The sequence below is a fragment of the Arvicola amphibius genome, chromosome 12 (genome assembly GCF_903992535.2).
Source record: "Arvicola amphibius chromosome 12, mArvAmp1.2, whole genome shotgun sequence".
Taxonomy (NCBI): Eukaryota; Metazoa; Chordata; class Mammalia; order Rodentia; family Cricetidae; genus Arvicola; species Arvicola amphibius.
The window spans coordinates 26,733,808-26,754,810 of record NC_052058.2 but is presented as its reverse complement, the minus strand read 5'-3'; the positions used below and the strand labels follow the sequence as shown (position 1 = coordinate 26,754,810).

Genomic DNA, 21,003 nt, shown 5'->3' with positions numbered 1-21,003 from the left:
TTTTTTTTTTTTTGGTTTTGTTTTGTTTTAAAAGCAGGTGCTAGAGATTTGAACTCAGGACCTCATGCTCATAGAGCAAAACCTCTTCCCTGCTGAGCCATCTCCTCAACCCATTGTTGCTGCTTGTCCTTTTTGTTTGTTTATTTTAATTTAAAAATACGCATGTTATCCATAGACTACCATCTGCCAAAGCAGGTAGTAAGCCAAATGAAGCTTGTGGGGGAGAGGCTGCCAACCCCTTCTGCGTGTCATTTAATTAATCACTTCCTACTGGTCCAACCACAATCCCTCCATGTTTTATACTTCAGGGGACTAACAAGTGACAATAAATAATTCCATAATATTAAGTTAGACGAGCAGCCATGCAATGGTGGAAGACTCAGTCATTTTCCTAATTTAATGTACACAGCATTGATTTAGAGCAGGCCCTGGAACAAGCACCTCTGATGTTGCAGAGTTCATGTTTTATTCCAAATCCGTTGGAGCTGGTGTTAAAGCCACTAACCAAAGAGTATTAAGCAAAAGTAAATGGTGTCTCATAAATGACTAAACAGCTCCTCACTTCCACTCTTGGAAATAAGTGCTGGCAAGGGACACATTGCATAGGCAATAACAAGGCTGCCTTCAGAGCTTCTTGGTCAATCTCCAAGAACGCATTCTCTCTAGCAATATGCTCAAAGATGTTTCATTATGCAGCTGTCTTAAGCAAGGAGGGCCTAGGTAGATATTAAACAGCTTTTAAATGTGACCATCATAAGTGCTCCCCGAGTCTTTTCCCCCCATTTCTTCTGCCTTCTCTTTCTTGGAACCCAGATGCCAAGCTATACAGAGTCCCGCTGATGTACTGAGGAGTGGACCCAGAGCTACCCTCAAAGACTTGATACCATATAGGGAGGCCTTTGAGGCTACCTGCCAAGCTCCAGTCGAGTGCAGCTTTACTATTGACCTCCCTGACACCATGTGTAGCACAAGCATTGTAAGTTAGCAAACCCATAGAATTGCATGAAATAATGAATTGCTATTTTATGGCAATAAATATGGGTTGTTTTACAGCATAGCTCTGGTAATTGTTTTTCCTTCCTTTCCCCCATCTCCTTGCTTCCTATATATTGGTTTTTCTATTGCTGCAAAACAAAATTACTAAAATCAGAGCGCTTGCTGGCACTGTTTTCTAAGGCTGTAGGTGAGGTAGAGAATGGACTGACTTTTCATCCCAAGGCCTGGCCTGCTAAGAATTCACTGCCAGGGTTACTCACACTGTTGAAGGAGATTCCTCTTCCTGGGTCTGAAAAACTGAGAGCCCAGCTTTCTTTTGGGGGTGAGCTGGAGGCCCCTTGGGTCTAAAAGGCATCAATTGTTCCATCTGCTTAGGATTCTCAAGTAGCTTTCTACTTCATCACACCAGCAATGAGGATCTCTGGTGTTAGCCCTTCTTCGAGGGTTTTCATTAAACAAGTCCCATTCAGGATAAAGTCTCATTTGATTAGCTCACATTAATTAGAATGGGATAAAAACACCCCTCACCATTAGGAGATTCTATTGGTTAGAAACAGGTCACCAACACTACCCACACTGAAGGTGAAGTGACCACACAGCACATAAGCCCTAAAGGGGTGGGAGCCAGAAAGTTCCCTAAGGTTCTCTTTGCCAGACCTTTTGCCAGGCTGCAATGCAATGCCAGCTGGCAGGATTGCTCAAAATAGGGAACCTGTCTTTATATACTCACCAAAAAATAATGGTTAAAGACACCAACAGAAGCAACTTTAAGACTGGACTTTGACATCCTAAGGAGTATGGAGTTTAGAGCTCAGCCTTGTATGTGTTGGTCAGTGACAGACGGTTTTCCAGGGTCAAGGGCAGGAAACACACTGTATATTGGACTGGACCAAGGAGAACAGGAGTGGTGAAGACCCCACTCCATCAACTATTTCTTCTGTGTGGGGCTCCCATTAAGAGCATCGACTTCGGGAAGAGAAATACTAGGAGTGTTTACTCTCAGACCCTACCCCCATAGTAGTGAGTTCAGAAGCCCCACACAGGCCCTGTGTGTGAACCAGCCATCCCTTCAGGGCTGAGGCTTGCTTACTTCTGAAAACTACTGTTTTATGGGAATCAGTTCCATTCTGTGAACCGTTTTTTCTCTCTCTGGATGGTGCTGCCTGTTTTTATAGTCTTGAAGATTGCCAATTACTGTGTGTCAGACACAACCCTTCACTAAATTGCTAGCGTTCAGAATAATGGAGAAAGATGACTGCTTGGACCTTCCATGCCATCTCACTTTACTGGGGTGCTAAATCGTACCTGGGAGTTAGGCAAATTTATCACCTCTACCCTCACGAGGAAGTTCATAAAAACAGAGAACGCATGAAGATGTGAATGTCATGGAATTCTCCACAACGGGCTTGGAGGGCAGGGAGGAGGGCACTAGTAATTTCTAATAATAAAAGACCCTCTGACTACAGAAGTCCTTTCTGCTTCTGCTTGACATTCATTTACAGGACCCTTGCTCCAGAGCATAGGGAACATGCCAGCCCAACAGCCAGCACTGCTCATGGGGGAAAGGAAGGCGCGCTAAAATCTGTACTTCATCCAAAGACTTAGGGCTTTTCCAATGTCTCTCCCTATAAGCAAGGTCAGAATGTCTCAGTACCAATAACTCCAGGTAGCTGCGTTCACTCCACAATCTCCAAATGGAAGAGATTTATAGAGCACAACACATGCCACATAATGGATAGAATCCATAAATGCTTCTCAAAGGCCCATCACTTTCTTCTTCTTTTCCTTCAGTATGCTGTGTGATGTCAGGCCACTTGTGAACTTTGTTTTTCTTGTAAAATATCCAGGGCCCTAGTCTCCCTTCCTAGTGCTGGCCTCTGTAATCAGACTTTATTTGGACTACCATGACATGGGAAGTTATTATTAATTACAAAAGCTTGACCTTAGCTTAGGATTGCTCCCAACTAGCTCTTATAACTTAAATCAACCAGTTTACATCCATCTATGTCTGACATGTGACTCGTTACCTCTCTTCAGTATAGCACGTCCCATTTTCTTAGACTCTGCCTGCTGAATTCCACCTCTCTTTTTTCCAGAGTTCCTATCTATTTCGGAAGCCCCACCTATCCTCTTCTGCCTAGCTAGTGGCCATTCATCTCTTTATTAAACCAATCAGAATGGTCCTAGGCAGGCAAGATAGAACAGCAACATATCATCCCAGTGTATAGAAAGATTATCCCATAACAGGTCTCTCACCTGACACTCTCTGTCACTAAGCCCTGTCCTTACAACGCCATTAATTCAGACTCATACTGCACTGTGTACTGCAGAAGCACAGAAGCCATCAGCCTTCTTCTTCACATCCTATATACTCACTAGGAATGAGCATGGCCTCTGCCTGAAAACCATCACCCCAATTAACTCTTAGATTCTAGCATCTAAAATCTTGTGTTAAGGCCAAGAGGGAACTTTCCCTCTCATTTGAGGGTTAAGTTCTAAACCCAGTGTCTCTCACTGGTCACACTCAGACTCACGGTGCAGAGTCCTAGATATTCTCAGTAAACCAAGCACAGTCAGTGTCTCTCTACCTTCAGAGGTGGTGGTTATTCCCAAGGTTAGGCACCGGTCGATCCCTTTGGAAACTATACTGTACAGAACACATGCAGCTTTAATCACCAGATTTATTGTATTGGTAAGAGCCTATGTGTATCAGAGACCTATACAGGTCATGAATGACAAACGTAACATGGAATGACTTTCCCTATCATAGTCCTGTAATGTACATGCTCCCTGGATAGGACAGTTGGCAATGGCTACCTTCTGTTTCTTTTTGACAATGTGTTCAGTTTGTACATGTCTCATAAACCAAACAGACAAAAGAGAGAAAGAAAGATTGACATGGTCTGGACAGTCTCATACTTCTATACAGTCAAGATAATACGGGGAACAAGAAGATACCCAGTGATGCCTGCTCTACCCGACTTTGTCCTTGGCTAAAATCCTATCTTGTAAAGTGGCACAGTGATCCCCAACCACCAATTCGTTGACACAAGCCCGCTAGTGGACCTTGTTTAAAAATGTGGGTTATGAAGACACATTTCCAGAGATCTGGGTGCAGGATAGGGTCCAAAAAGCCATAATTTTAATTTTTTCTTCTGAGAACCCAGACTAGCTACCAGCTTTCAGGAACCTCAGGATTAGGTTCCTCAAAAATATTAAAGTCAGTCACTGATGCTCTAGTATATGGGTTCAAAGGTTAAAAAGCATTGTATTGATTTCACTTGGGGATAAGAAATAATTAGAACCGCGGACAGATAAGCTGATGAGCACACTGAACTGTGTCCAAGAATAGAGAGAAGATTCTAAGTAGAGCTGGCCCAAGGAAGTCCTACAGAAGCTGCATAATTGAAGAGATCGCTTCAAAGTTTCTGAATCTTAACATTTTACAAATCCAGGGCCTGCCAGGAAGCTCTGGCTTCAAAAAAAAAAAAAAATTAAAGAGAAGAGCCGCATAATAAGGAATTTTTTTACACAACACAGTAAACACAACTTCACAGGTGCCTTCCTTCTCTCGAAAACACTTCCATTTTACGACTACCAAAGGTATGGTATTTGATTCTGGCTAACCCACAAACATAGACTGGGAAGCCATAGATCATTAAAGTCTACACAGGACACTTATCCGAGGACGATCTGGAGGTTGCAATGAAGACTGATCGTGGCCACCACTACACAGATGGTGTAAGCACCAACTCACCTTTCGGTCTGGCCAGTTGTATTTTGCAAAGATGGTATCGTAGGTGTCCACGGCCCCATCAGTTATGAGCATGATGGCTTGGCTGCAGATGCTTCCTTGTCCTGTGTGGTTGAACTGTGGAAAGAGATGTTAAAATAAGACACATGTCAGACAGTCTGTGTATGCACAAGACCTCCACGGCATGTGGTCCTCGAAATCCAAGAGCCCATTGCGTGCCACCAATACAACCCACAGGAGAAGCTCGTGTGTGGGCTCAAACTAACAGCAACTAACTGCAGAAGTTGGAACTACTGTAGACCAAGGCCGTGTGTGTGTGTGTGTGTGTGTGTGTGTGTGTGTGTTTGGAGGGGGCTCTAAAACACACGCCTGCAAGCTACCTAAGTTTTCCTGCCTGCAAGTTCTACCTTCATCACTGAACACAAAGCGGGCTCTGAGAGAGGCAACATAGCTGTCAAAATCTTAATAAGGCTGATCTGAGGGAGTCAAGTAGGTACAGAACATTTATATGTTAAAAATCAAAACAAGTTTCAGACAAGACGGAAGCTAGGAGAACGATGTCACACCCCAAGGTTAAGTACTCATTTTGAACACTGAACTTAAAATGCACACTTTAGTGTAAAGGATTTGTAATCGCTTCCTAGCATGTGTGGCATGCTGAAAACCCCAGATTGCACGTGCCAGTGTGCAGATCCCATCTGCAGCTTCTACTCTTAGCTAGGGATGGGGCATATGCTTGAAATTCCAGCACTAAGGAAATTGAAGGGCAGCAGGATTGCTGCAAGTTCAAGGTCATCCTGGTCTAAGTTTCCAGGCAAGCCTGGGTTAAGTCTCCATTCCCAAAACAAAACAAAAATCAAATAACTGGGAACCGGGGGCTGGGGGTTGGGTGCCTGAGACACGGCTTGGTGGTAGAGCACTTCTGGTTGTAAATGTGCCAGGCCACACCACACACACACACACACACACACACACACACAGGCACACACACACACACACACACACACACACACACACAGGCACACACACACACACAGGCACACACACACACACACACACAGCTTCATGCATTTCTGGGTAATAGCTGCAAGTGAGCAGAATAATTACCAGAGTTGTGCACCCTTCCTATGAAGAGGAGGTAAAGAAAAAATATATGTAATGAACGTTCTTAATGATGCAAGTCAAAATAGCACCAAGTCTTTAAACACCCCACAATTCCATAACACTGTTGAGGCACTGATTTACAGAACAGGTCTTTAGCCTTCAGAAGAAAATGCCCCCTCTATCATAATCCACTGTTTCTTCGCTTGCTAACATGAGTGAGTGCTGCTGGGGATGAAATATGCCCAGATCACTCCCTTCCCTTAACTTTGTATTCTCTTTGAAAAGGCATAGAAAAACTATTCTATATGCCTGATGATGATGATTCTAAAAAGGAGGAAGCAGAGAAGGGAGTCAGGAAGTGAGTTTTATGAACTGTTCTCAAGGAAGACTTTACAAAGAATGTGATATTTTCCCCCTTTCTTTTGTTTTCTTCTTTAAGATCCTGTCTCAACAGCAATGACAAAATCCATCTTGGGGGTGGTGGGTATGTGAAGGGATGGAGACTGATTTGAGGCTCAGTGGAAAAGCACTTTGCTAGCCTTTCCCTAGAAGAAGGGCACCCCAGAAAATAATGTGTTAAATGTATTGGCCACAGCACTGGGAGAGATTGAAGGATACTCTTAGCCTTGCTGGTTGAGATCAAATAAGACATTCAAATTGAAAATATTAATGTCTAGTCTTTACGTAATTAAAAGCCTGATATGTTCATCATAAATAATTGAATAAAGGAAGGATGGATGGATGGATGGATGAAATTACTCTGAGGCCTTTTTAGGGCAGAGCAAGCAGACCACCACACATGGAGAGTCATGATACACTGTAAAGTTCTCTATTCTAATCGAGATCCAGATGCATGCCTGAGATGTTCCTTTCCCAGAGCATCCATTTCATCATTTGTAACATGGGAATGACATCCTGACATGGTTGTTATAACAGAGGTTAAATGTTTATTGTGTGCTAGGATAGAAGCTTAAACCTACCGAATCTTTATTGGTCTTGGAGGTTGAAATTAGCTTATCTTCCTTTCTTCCTTTCATAGGCAGAAGGTTGAGGCTCACAGACATCAGTCGAAGGAGAAATGGCTACTGTTCAACAGCTGATACCTGAACACAGGCAGGCCAACCCCAGCTACCATCTGCACTGGCACAATCCGTTATGTGGGAAATCCTTCTGTATATGTGTTGCTTTTATTGGGTAATGAATAAAGAAGCTACTTGGGCCTATAACAGGGAAGGATAGAGCTAGGTGGGAAAACTAAACTGAATTCTGGGAGGAAGAAGGTGGAATCAGAGAGAGACCATGTAGTTACCAAAGGAGAACGACACCAGCCACCAGCAAGAACCTTACCAGTAGGCCACATTCTCATGGTAATTCACAGATTATTAGAAATGGGTTAATTTAAGATGTGAGAGCTAGATGGGAATATGCTAGAATCACTGGCTGGACAGTGTTGGAATTAATACACTTTCTGTGTCATTATTCGGGTCTCAGCAGCCAAGAAATGAACAAGCAGTCTCGGTTTACAGTCTATACTCTAGCTTTTCAGTAAGTATAGGGAAGTTTCTGAGCAGCTAGTGACTGTCATGATCTGAGAATGTCCTGCAATTGTCCTTGTTTTGGAGGTATGACCTCTTATGTAGGTAGCTATGTGGACAAGTGGTACAGATATGTGAGAGGTATTGCCAAGTGGAAGGTCCCTTTATCATTGAGATGCCCTCCAAAGAGACCAAAACAGTTCTTGAGAAATCAAGAAATGAGAGTGAGCATGGCCTTCAGTGTCTTTGGCTTCCTGACCTCTCATTCTTACATATACTCCTGCTATGATGCCATTATTTGCCACCAGGCTCTCACCATTGGTCAACCAATGGGGCTCCTTACAAACTCCCAGTCTGTGAGTAATAACTACCTTGTCCTCCCTACTGAGACACCACTAAGATTCTCTCAGGGTATTGTCTTTCTTCCTTACTTCAGTAAGAAAACAAAGTCTCCTATCATGGTCTCCTGGACAGGTTGTTGGAGCAATGGGTAAGGAGGCCACATTCTACACAGTCCTCCCAGTCTTTGGAAAGCCCATAGCAAGCCTCCAAATAAAAGCCATTCCTGCTTCAGGTCATAGAGACTTCAGGGACCAGGAACTGGGACTAACCATGAATCTCATTCAAAAGCATTCTGGAAGACACACTCCCACCAAAAAGAAAGAAAGGGAGGGAAAGGAAGGTTTCTGAGTACTGTGGCCTGGAAGTCAGGACCCCCAGGAGCTATTCATTACAAAGCCAGCCCTTCCTCTCAGGCAGGGCACCCTTGCATATCATCTGAAGCAGTGCAGAGTTGGAAGATTTTGAGGACTGCATTTGAATTTAAATGCTTTGATGAGTAATATATCTCTTCTCTTCATATTTGTCTAGAACATTTTTTTCATTGACTAGGGAGCATGAAGAAAGTGTTTTCCATAATAATAGCAATGACAAGGGCCTGGTGATGAACCACAATTAGCTCCCTGATTCATCAGTTAGCAGCGAAACTTTCAATGCATCCTGACATTTCGAGCATTTGGTTGTGATTAACAGTCTTTGAAATGTCACTGAATTTTATTTAATTGGCTAAGAAAAATTTTTAAAAGGTAATCACTGCAAAGATCACATTCATCGCCAAAAAAGATAATTGCAGTTGTCACATGACAAGGTAGATGCTAACTACTGTAGCAAACTGGTTCTGTGTTCTTTATGGAGTCTAATGAATGGAGTAGAGATCAAAAACTGGAGAGGGCTTAGAAGTTTATTTCAATGCTCTTTTCAAAGCCATGAGTATCAATGATCACAAGCCTTTAAGTTATCTGAGAAAATACCAAAACTGAAATGTTGGTAATTGCACGACAGAATAAATTCCATTTAATTATTGCAACCTCTGAGCCATTCTAAGCTCCACCCAGTCAGTCTTAATGTGTGTGTGTGTATAGGTCTCTCTCTCTCTCTCTCTCTGTGTATGTGTGTGTGTATGTGTGTGTGTGTGTATGTGTGTGTGTAAAAGCTTTTTAATTTTAGATACGTTTGCAAAGTCGAACATAACACATAGGAAGAGAATTCTGTCACTTAAAGGCCACACGGATGAAGTGGAAAATAGATAAAGCCTTATTTTCATGGGAGATTAACCATCTCTGTGTTTGTATAAGAATTTAGCTGTTGAAAAGCCCAATGGAGAGAGATGGGGAGAAATGTTTCTCTATTAGATGAATGTGCACTCAGACAAATACGGTGCCAGCTGCTAGCCAATGTCCAGCATGGGCATTTGGCAGCCTTCACTGGAGCTGTTTCCCACTCTCCACGATTGATGAGCAATCCATTTGGGGTCTGACTGGCCAGACTCTATAGGGTTTCTATAGGCATATGGATCCGTAGAAGGTTTCACTGTTTAAGATAAGGAGAGCCAATAAGATGGCTCAGTGGGTAAAAGCTACTTGTCACCAAGTCTGATGACCTTAGTTCAACAGACAAGCTTATGCTGGCCTCCACAATTATACACACATACATTCATACACACATACTTGTGATAAAAAATTACTAACAAGGATTTGAGCGGGGTTAAAGGTACCCATATTAGTATTTCCTCTGGATGTTAGTGGTCTCTGGCACTGTGTACACAATATTTTGGAGGATATAAAGGGTGTTATGCCCAAACATATGCTTAGTAGACCCAGACTACAAGATTTTAATATTAAGTTTATGATATGATATAAAGTATTAAGTGAGCCCAGACATCTAAATACCAAAATAAACAACACATTTCTCTACCCTGCAAACTTCTCCTAGTCTTTAATATATATAAGTGCAGTGACCCTTCTTGCAAAAATATATTTAAATTTTGAAGTGAAGAACATATATGTGTGAGTACATTGCAAATATCCAGGATAAGGGTAGCCCCCAGCTTGCACACCACCCTATGTTGATGATTTTGGTGGCTCAGCATTTATCTGGCTGTATCACTGGCTCAGGAATGTTTGAAGCCAAAACTGATGAACGAAGGGGACAAGTAGGGAAAACAATTAAAACAAATGTTCCAGGGAAAGAAAAAGGAGAGGGGATGAATGAGAGGCCATGTGAGGAGCAAGGCTGTCTCTGAGAAGAAGCTAGAGCTGTTTTGAGGCAGGATAGAGAGACTTGGAGTTCGGGGTGTATACGCCCATATTTCTATGTGGCATGACAGCCAAGCCATCAAGCCATAGGCCACACCTGAGATGGGTCACGTATCCTGCCAGGCAGGCTGTCGCTAACCTAACAAAAGGTCAGGATATTTTGCTCCCTTCTTTGTAATAGCATGCAGAGCAGGCGGATAGTTGCGGACATGGCAAAAGGCCATTCATAGGAGACAGAACGCTAATGTATTTCACCCTCAGTTAAGTTTTGGTATAAAGACTGTTTGGAGAATAAACGGAGGGAATTCTTCAGGATGTGACCTCAAGATATCAAGAGGGATCTCTGAGAATCTCCCTCCCGATGAAACCATGTGAGTCACGTCTTTATTCCCGTCTCCTCCACGCTGGTTCAGAGAGAGATAGTTTATATTGGGGTCTGGTTTAGAGAAATAATTGAGGGTCTGGGTTAGCACTGGACCCTGATAGGGGTGTGAAGGATGGGGTCCCTGAGACTGCAGTTTAGTTAAAGCTTTCACCCGCTGAGGATCAGAAATTCCAGCATGGTTGCTAAGACTCACTATAAAGGTGCTGGGAGGGAGGCATTATGGATTTTATATGAAAATATTTTCTAATAAGGAAACTAAAACAGCAATGAACCGTGCTTCAGGCCCAGGCTTATAGGAAAGTGAAGTATGGCCTTATTCCTATGCTGGATACTTTCTGGAAATTTTACAAACAATACTATAAATGTTTGTTTACAGCATAAACACCCTAACTTCTCTTTAGCTTTTGTTTTATCAACTGCAATCATCTTAGGTACATCTCTGGAGTTAGAAAGTGATCTCAGTTGGATTCTTAGCAGTATGTGTCTCACTCTTTCCTAGAGTATCTCTCTTCTCATTAAGCCCCATTCTTAAATTTCCTCCCAGTGTGACTCTCCCATCTGCCACGAGGAAGGTGCTGCAGTAACCAGTAATCTTCACCTGGAGTCCTAGCCATGAAGGAAGCAGGACAATGCAGGGATGGCCAAGTCTGGTAAAAGTAATGGGATCTCACTGGAGGCATAGTTCTCGTGAGCTGTGACCCAGGTGGGGATGGGACTCCTCGGTAGGAAACTGCCCTTGGAATTACACGTGCAGCTGGAAGAAGTAACTCCAATAGAAAATTGTTTGCCACGTTGGACCTGGATAGAAAGAATCCTTTGTCTGGTCTGTGCACGGCTATTTAGGTAAACAGCCATTCTTTATGTGTCTCCAGGAAAAGTCACACATTTGCCTTCATAGATAAGAAGAGCGAAGCTGAGAATCCCTTATTCAGTATCTCACATAGAGGTTCTCCCTGCTCAGCCAGGCTGACTCCAGAGGACCACAAAGCTAACAGTCCCCTAACTCACGCTCCTCTACCACCAAGAGCAGGGAAGCGAGGATGAGCTGTGGGGAAGACTTCCGACAAGAGGCTGAGCTCAGAGTAGCTCTTGAGATAAAAAGACAGAGCTTCCAAATCAGGACAAGTCTTCAGCATCACCTCTTAAAAAGAGACTGATAACTTGGGACTGCTGAGACTGACAGCTCTGAGGTCTGGAAAGTCACCTGCCTGGGTCCAAACCAATGTGAAGGGGCAGCTGGCCATCTGCCCAGGTCAGGGGTTTCTAAGCTATTAATATGCTATTAAACTGAGGTGTACCCTCTAACCCATGAATTCTGTGTGTGTGTGTGTTTATGGGTGTGTGTCTGTGTAAGAGAGAGGGGGGCAGGGAGAGAGGTGGAGAGGGGGGAAGAAAGGAGAGAGACAGAAGGAGAGGGGGGTGGGGGAGGCACTCCAGGAGCTCACTGTGTAGTTGAAGATGATCTTGAACTTCTGATCCATCTCCCTCTATCTCCCAACTGCTAAGATTATGGGTGTATGCCACCATACACAATTTACATATTACCGACATGTGAACCCAGGACTTTGTGTGTGCTAGTCCAACACTTTACTGAATGCATGAACTCTTGCATATATGTTAATCACCTGTAGCTTACAGATTCTGGAAATGAGGCAAGAAAGGCTGGCTTTGGGTTTATACTGAAGAAAATGGCTAGACACTTTGTTCTGTGTTTTTGTTTCTACGGCAGGAAGAAAAGACACTGGCTCAGGATTGAGACCACAGTGGCTTTCTTTGTGCCAAATGTCATTGATGAAAGAATCTCTAGGTGTTATTCCAACCTTTGACCCAAGAGCCAGTGTACCTTTGGGGGTATAAAAACCCCAAATCTAGACTGGGATTTCACTGAGTGGCAAAGTAAAATCAAGCAAAGCCCAGGCCTAGGTTCCAGGCTAATTATCTACCATCTACATGCTGTGCAGTACCTTGTGACTCATCACCCTGACCCTTCATTTGCTCATGTGCAGAATGACAATAGCCTACTCTGCAGAGCTGACCCCCTGATCCAAGACGTAGGTGCCATCCCAGTTTGTTCCTGTTGCTCTCAGAGCACCTCAGGACTAAAAATAACCCTGACTGAGATATTCTACAAACCCCATCTATTGTCCCGAGCCTGAGCAAGGTAGGTCAAAGAGGTCCTTACATCACTGAGTATGTTGAAGGCTTCGTTCAGAGCAATATCCAGCATTCCGATTCCTTTGGCGAAAAGTTTGTCCAGATGCTCCCTGAAGTGCTGAAAGGACAAAGCATACAATCCATTAGCACTCTGCGTGTCTCCCCCCTTCATGGAGCCTGCAACCAGCTCATTCCCCAGCTCTGCCGCCACTCTCCACACTGCTCCCCGAGGCTCAGGATGGATGTCACCCTCTTTGTATCTTAGGAGGCTTTCTCAGGCCAATTGCTTCTCAGACCAGTTCACTGGGAAACCTTTGTGCCCTGGTTTGTCTCTCTGTGACGGTGATAAAGAAAGGACCAAAAACAACTCCAGAGAGAAAAGGCTTAATTTCATCCTAAAACCCCCAGGTCAAACTCCATCACTGAGAGAAGGAAGGACAGAGGCTCAAGGCAGGGTCCTAGAGGCAGGAACCCGGGCCAGAGATCCCAGAAGAAAGGCGCTTACTGTATTGTTCCTATGGCTTGTTCAACCACTTTCTCGTCTTGTATAGCTCAGGACCACCTAGGGGCAGCACCACCCATAGTAGGCAGGGCTCTCCCACGTCAATTATTAACTCCCCACAGACATGTCTACAGACCAATCTAACAACCATTTTCTCAGGCGGGGTTCCCTCTTTCTAAGTATCTCTATTGTGTAGCAAGTTGGGCCTCCTTGGTAGCAGCCCGAACTCTCTTCTGTTTCTTATGATTCTGTAGAAATCTAGCCTCAGCCTCATAAGAAAGTAGCTATGAAGCCCTGTAAAGAAGTATGGCACATGAGGACATGGCACATGGATCACAGAGCGTGCTCGAATCTGGACTTTGATTTTGTTTGTCTTAGTGGTCTGTACTGAAGACAGATCCTTGCACACGCTAGGCAAGCACTCGCCCATTGTGCTACACCCCTCAGTTCTTTACAAAGAACTTGGTCCTTAACTGGCTCCAGGGCAGAATCACTGTAAGTTGGGTTCTGCATTACAAGCCCATCTGGTACCATAACCTTCCCCCAAGCTCAGTGGCTCTCAGGTTTATACTGCATGGTTACCATTCTTTTAATCCATGTGTGGCTATGTGTCACGTGCTGCTTCAGGCAAGGGTTCCTTCGATTGTTGGACACGGAGAATCAAATGGAACAAACGTGTCGGATTGGCTTTACTGCTCTTTGTCACAAGGTCAGTTGATGTTGCTTTGTTTTTCCTGTTCCAACTATAATTCATATATCATGTGAAAAAATAATTTCCCGAAGAGAGAGCTTACAAATAGTGTCATAGCTAGAGGAGTCCTTGGTTTCTCTTTCTTCTCTCCTTCCTCATTCCAAAGTGTGCCCTTCTTTCCTACCAATAAGGTAAACCAACCCCCTGGTCTCAGAGCTGCATGTACCTCTCAGCCCATCTCTATCTCCATACAGAGCAGTTTTCCAGGATACTATTTCCCAGGTTGTGATGTCCACTAATCACTGCTCTAGCCAGTTTGGTAGCTATGGCTGACCTCCAGATACTGACAATTAAGCAGAAATAAACTTACCCTCCCTTAAAAACCATGCTCCTCTACAGCTCCAGCCATGTTTAGGTGCTCATTAGCCCCTGTGGCTAGTAACTACTACCTCATTGTCAGGGTGCACGTGAGAATACTGCCGTCCCAACAGAGGGTGTCACCCAACAGCGCCAACCCGAAGACACAAGAGTCAGAGCAACCATTCTGGCTCATCATACCAATGACAAATGGGGACCCAGGCCTAATGTGGTGTGATGGTTAATCTCGCTTGTCAAATTGAGCAGATGTGGAATCAGCTAAGAGACAGGCCGCTGGGCACACTTGTGAGCGAATCTCTTGATCCAGTTATTTGAAATGGGAGGACCCATCCTAAGTGGTGGGTGGCAACTTCTGGGGGCAGCTCAGGTAATAAAAGGAGATCTGAAGGAAAAGCCTTGCCTCCTGTCTGCTTGCCTTCTCAGGGCCTTTCCCAGTACACCAAGCTCCCGGGCTTCTAACATACTGAAGATCAGTGGTTCTCCAAGGCTCCTCTAAGCCTTCAGTGATAGATTGGGACTGTCAAGCTACCTAGACTCACAGGATGAGTATCTCCCTGGTTCTCAGCCTCTGCAGTATGAAAACAGCTATAGTTAAATTGCTCAAACTCTATCCTGTAAGTCAATCTAGTAAATCTAGAGACCTCTAGAAGATACAAATAGAGGCTGTCTTAGGGTTTCTATTGCTGTGAGGAGACACCATGACCACGGAAACTCTTATAAGGAAAACCTTTTCCTGCAGTGGCTTACAGTTTCAGAGGTTTAGTCCACTATCATCACAGCAGCACACAGGCAGACCTGGTGCTGGAGAAGGAACTGAGAGTTCTACATCTTGATTCTCAGGCGACATAAGGAGACTGCACACTGGGCATGACTTGAGCATGTGAGACCCCAAAGCCCACCTCCACAGTGACACACTTCCTCCAAAGGCCACACCCACTCCAACAAGGTCACACCTCCCAATGTGCCATTTCCTGAGTCTACAGGGCCATTTTCTTCCAAATCACCACAGGGACCAGGGACCCTTTTTCTTTCTTCTGACTCTCTTATACTAACAAAATACACATGATTTGAAGAAGACGTAGTTTCATTTCTGTTGCTGTGATAAAATCTTAACAATAGAAACCCTAACTAAGACAAGGAGGGTGAGACTGGGTCGTGACAGCAGGGCTAGACCACACAACACAGACACGCCCTGTCTTTCCTGATGAGTAAGCCAGAGTACTTGCTTCTTTGCTCATCAGTTTGTGCTGGGTTTGGGCATCTGAAGTGAGAGGATCTCTGTGTACCACAGCTGTCACAAACATCCTGAAGCCAGGATGATGCCTCAGCAAAGTGTCCTCATGATAAAATGTACCTCTTGTGCTTCTCCTTTCTTAGGTTGAGCATGTGTGTGCATGCACACACGCAAGAGCATCAGTGTGCATGTATGCACATCCACATGAAGTTAGAGGACAATTTCAGCTCTCACTCCTCAGGTGCTATTCACCTTGGCTTCTGAGACATCATGGAACTAGCCTGGAACCTGCTAAGAAGGCAAGGGTAGCTGATCTGTGCAGGGTTTCACTGATCCCTACCCCTTCAGCACTAGGACTCCAAGTATGTACCTGCGCACCAGCCTTTTTGACAAGGATTTTCTTTCAAGAAAGCACACTATGGAGTTATCCCCCAGCCCAAGTCCCCACTCCCCTCCCCACCCGTTTTCTGCTTCTTCTTCTTTTTTTTTTTTTTTTGTTTTTCAAGACAGAGTTTCTCTGCATAACAGCCCTGGCTGTACAAGTACTCACTTTGTAGACCAGGCTGGCCTCGAACTCACAGAGAATCACTAGCTTCTGCCTCCTGAATGCTGGGGGATTAATGCCAGCACTGCCCAGGCCCACCCTTCTTCTTAATCACTGTCCCTGAACCTTACTACTTACCAGGTGTCTGTGCCAAACAGAACACATCAAGGTACTCTATGCCCAGTGGATCTTTAGTGTTTAACAGCAACTTAACACTCTTTTGGTATCATGGTTATATTAAATGCCATCTTATGTACTAACATAACTGAGGTTCAGTCCCTGAATAGCGAGAAACAGAAAAACAATGAACTAAATGCTCTTGTTCTTGCTGTGCCAGGGACCATGAAGCCTCAATCTTGCCATCTGTGGAATGGTCATGGTGACCGCCTGGATGGTGGATAGAGCAGAGTCCATCAGGGTTCGGGACTACAGGAAGACATTTCTGTCCCCTCCTGTCCCCATTTTGCTTCTCCTTTAAGACATTTTTCTTCTCTGAACCTTCTTTCACCTCTTTGGACTCAGAGGTATGGGCTGTTGAGAGATGCACCTGAAGAAAATTGTTGGCCATTTTCTTGTGAAACCCTCTTCATTTCGGAGTCCCTGCCTGTTTCATAGCTTGTGACAAAAATGACAGTCACATCACAGGGCAACAGGTCTGTGGTCACTAAGAGAGGGTGCTCATCCATGAGCACCAGAATGACAATTCTAGGAACCCATTCAGTGCCTGTGCTGAGATGTTCAAAGGAAGAAGTGGTGAGGGAGCTCGGGTCTGGGAGAGGGGAGTTCTGCCAAGGCCCAGGGGCCACTTTCCTCCTAAGGACACTGCCCGCCCATTCCCATGTTCTCCAGCTGTTCTCACCACCACATCACAGCATAGGCTTTCTTCCACACACATGCTGTTCTGTGGGAGTGGACTGTAGGCTTCTTTAAAAGCTTTCAAATTTTGCACGAATGGAGGAAAAATGGGTGGAGTGGGGAGGATTATTATCAATATTTAAATTTAAAAAGAAAATCAGAAGGTTGGTGGCTATGGAGATGGCTTAGCTGTTAAACTATCTACATCATAAGCAAGAGGACTTGAGTTCAGCTGGAATACAGGTAAGTGGAAACAGGAGGCTCTCGGGAGCTCATTGGCCAGCCAGCCAGTCTAGTCACTTGTTGAGCTGCTGGTTTAACGAGAGACCCTGCCTTAAAAATAACGTGGCAAGCAAATGAACACACATATATGCATGCATACACACTCTCTCTCTCTCTCTCTCTCTCTCTCTCTCTCTCTCTCTCTCTCTCTCTCTCTCTCTCACACACACACACACACACAAGTGCACATCCTCACCCATCCCCCGGAAACTTTTTATTTCAGATGCTTTCCATACCAACGGCCTCCTTTGCAGCTCTGTCATTCAATACACCTTGGAAAATAACATCTTGCCTTCAAGGGCCAGGCTGGTTTAGATGAATACAAACATGGCTAATTTCACTGACCCATAATCCCCAAGGGTCCTCAGGAGCCTAGCTACAGCAGAATAGAAGGTTCCAAATTGCTGGGCTGGGAACTGCGCAACAGATGTGGCCAGAAGGTAGCCAGTCTAAATTAAACAGTTTGTGGGAAGTCGTGACAGCCCTACCGTATTATTAAACTTCAATAAAGGAAGAATAAGGTGGCTTTTTATCTTTGCTTCAGGCAATTCATGTGGCATATGCTGCTGCCCAGGAAAAGGCCTTGCTTCCAAAGCAATTAGTGCAGCTTACTGCCTGGGGAGATAAACCTGCCACCGCTCCTCCTGCTCAGTGCCAGCAGGAACTAGGGAGTCTGCTTATCTCCTTCACACAGCCCGGCCCACGGAGGTCTCTGGTGCAGTGGGCTCTCCCTGTACCTGTGTTTCATTTGGTAGAATCATATTGATAAATCTCTCTGTGGAAAAAGAATGCCTACGCTTCCCTGTCCATGTGTCTTAGTTAGGGCTTCTATTGCTAGATCCATGACCAGAAGTAATTTGGGAAGTGTCTTCTTTAGTTAAGGTTTCTATTGCTGCAATGAAACAGCATGACCAAAAAGCAAGCTGCTGAGAGAAAGGGTTTGTTTGGCTTGCGCTTCCACACTGCTGTTGATCACTGAAGTAAGTCAGGACAGGAACTCAAACAGGGCAGGAACCTGGAGGTAGATGCTGATGCAGAGGCCATGGTTACTGGCTTGCTCGGCCTGCTTTCTTATACAATCCAGAACCACCAACCCAGAAGTGGCCACACCCATAATGGACTGGGCCCTCCCCATCCATAAGTAATTAATAAAATGCCTTACAGATGGTTCTTATGAAGGCACTTTCTCAGTTAAGGTTCCCTCCTTTCAAATGACTCATTTGCATGTCAAGCTGACAGAGGACTAGCCAGCAAACTGATCCCTTGTGAACTTGACAAACATAGCACTATGAAGCCACACTCTTTTCTTTCTGAGTCATCTCCAAGATCTTAACATTAAAAACATAAATAACTTTAAAAGTCTCACAGTCTTTACAAATTCAAACACATTAAAATTTCAGTCTCTTTAAAATATCCAATCTCTCTAAAACCTACAATTTCTTTTTAAGTTCCAAGTATTTCAGCTATGGGCTCCTGTAAATCAAAGTTATATTAAATACCTTCGTCTAGAGGAAAGAGCCAGGGCACAATCATAGTCTCAACCAAGCAAAATCAAACTCCAACAGTATAAATAACTCAGTGTCCAAATATCTGGGATTCATTCACAATCTTCTTGCTTCCTCCAAAAGGCCTTGGTCATCTGTCAGCTTCCCCTCTGAAGCACACACTTGGTCTTTTAGGCTCTGGTTGGTTCCACTCCACTGCTGCTGCTGGTCTTGTTGATCATCCACGGCACTGGCATCTCCAAAACTGCTGGGGTCCCTTGCTACAGTTAGGCTAAACGTTCACCACTAACCTCTCCTAGGCTCTCTTCATGTTGCCAAGCCTCAGTTTCTCTGCATGAACCCTCAGTCCTGGGTCTTCAACTCCCACTGAGGCTGTACTTCCACCAACAGCCTCCCCTGGCCTCTCACAGTGTCAAGCCTCCGCTGCTCTGCATGACCCCTTCATGTCTTCAAAACCAGCTCCACCTAGGTGAGTTCAGATGCCAGCACAAGGTATAACCTTGACCACTGCTGGAACACAGCTTGTGTGCACTGACCCTGAGAAAACACTTCCTAAAAAATTCTACCTCGATGATACTGCTCTTGTCTTAATTGCTGCTAATTTCTTAGCTCCAGATGACCACGATTCATTGCCCTAGTAATGCAAGTTTTCACTTCAGTGGTGCTGGCGTGGTCTTTTGCATTCTCTTGTTAATTGTGACTTACTCCTCAGCCCCAGGTGACCAGAATGACAGACTCTTAATTGAAAATAGCAAATGGCCCTGATATTTAAACTTCCCTCTGAAACTTCAAAAGCCAGGCCTTCATCTTCTCCATTGTGTTCAACATTCTTATCATCCAAGCTTTGACAGAATATTCAACTGAGCTCTCAACACTCAATGGCTTTTCTAACTCAAAGTTCCAACGTCTTTCCACAATCCTCCCCAAAACATGGTCAGGTCTGTTACAGCAATACCCCACTATGCCAGTACCAACTTGTTTTAGTTAGGGTTGCTATTTTTATTTTTTATTTATTTATTTATTTATTTTTTGCGAGACAGGGTTTCCCTGTAGTTTTAGAGCCTGTCCTGGAACTAGCTCTTCTAGACCAGGCTGGCCTCGAACTCAGAGATCCGCCTGCCTCTGCCTCCCGAGTGCTGGGATTAAAGGCGTGCACCACCACCGCCGGGCTTTAGGGTTGCTATTATTGTGATAAAACATGATAAAACACCACGACCAAAATGCAAGCTGGGAAAGAAAGAGTTTATTTGGCTTAGACTTCCACAATATTGTTCATCACCGAAGAAATCCAGGACAAGACCGCAAACAGGGAAGGAGCCTGGAGACAGGACTTGACACAAAGGCCATGGAGGGGAGCTGCTTACAGGCTTGCTCCCTAAGATTTGCTCAGTCTGATCTCTTATAGAACCAACAACCACTAGCCCAGAAGTGGCCACACCCACAATGGGCTAGGCCCTCCCCATCAATAAGGAAAATGCCTTACAGTTGGTTCTTATGGAGGCATTTTCTCAATGAAGTTTCCCTCCTTTCAGATGATTCTAGTTTGTGTGTCCAGTTGACATAAGACACAACTGTCCCTCAGTGTGTTTGGCTCTAGTAGTGACCACACACAGGGACAGCTGGGTGGCTCAAGGTGAGGTAGAGAATAAAAGCAGGGTAAGTATAAGGACATAGAGGGTGTGTCCTCAGCTTCTCTGTAGCAACAGTGAGAGAACAATCATAAGTGTGTACAGCCTTGCTCCCATCCAGGCTACGGACACACAATCTTCTAGGAGTTTTAGCAGGAAACCCCATTAACAGGGAAAAGATGTGTTAAACTCCTGTGTGATTCCTGAAGCTCTTGTTTCTATTTATTTCTTAACAGATTATAATCCCATCCATGGTATCTTTGAAGCTGCCCTATCATCTCACTTAAACAGAGAGAGAAGAAATCAGGTGAAAGGCTTCTTAGCAGCCTTTAAGATGTGCTTTGGCCACACCAAGGAGGTAGACATGACTCATAAGAAAACTGCTAGTCTCCCTTGGGAAGCCTCTACCTGCAGTTGGGTATGTCTTTCTAAGCAGCCTCATACTTAAAGTTTATATCATAATATCGTTAATAAAACCCCAACTCTGCTTCAAACTGGCTAGTCCTGAGATTCTTTTCTGCTTTAATGCCAGAAATTTCAGTCTAGCCCAAGCTGAAGTCCCTAAAAGAGCAGGAGAACTTGTTAGGCAATTGAATGAAGCAGTGTGGAGATGCGTCTCTGTCCCCTACTGCTGACACAGTGACAGATATATGTTTCGGCAGATGTTCAGAGAGTGCTGTGTGAGCTTAGGTCTCTGGAGAAACAGCACGTACTCTCTCTCTCTCTCTCTCTGTGTGTGTGTGTGTGTGTGTGTCTGTGTGTGTCTGTGTGTGTGTGTGTATACATACAAAGGAGACTCAGTAGAAGAGCTTATAGTCTAGCCCAACAATGGCTGTCTACCATCAGAAGGTTCAAGAATCCA

The 21,003-nt window shown here is 44.5% G+C and overlaps 1 protein-coding gene across 1 annotated transcript in view; it reads right to left on the bottom strand.

Annotated features, from left to right (window-relative positions):
- Nucleotides 1-21,003, bottom strand: part of Cacna2d3 (calcium voltage-gated channel auxiliary subunit alpha2delta 3) — an 842,461-nt gene that overhangs the window by 394,597 nt on the left and 426,861 nt on the right. The window contains 2 exon segments of the mRNA XM_038350066.1: nt 4,754-4,867; nt 12,551-12,640. Of these exon segments, the coding sequence (XP_038205994.1) occupies nt 4,754-4,867; nt 12,551-12,640 (204 nt within the window).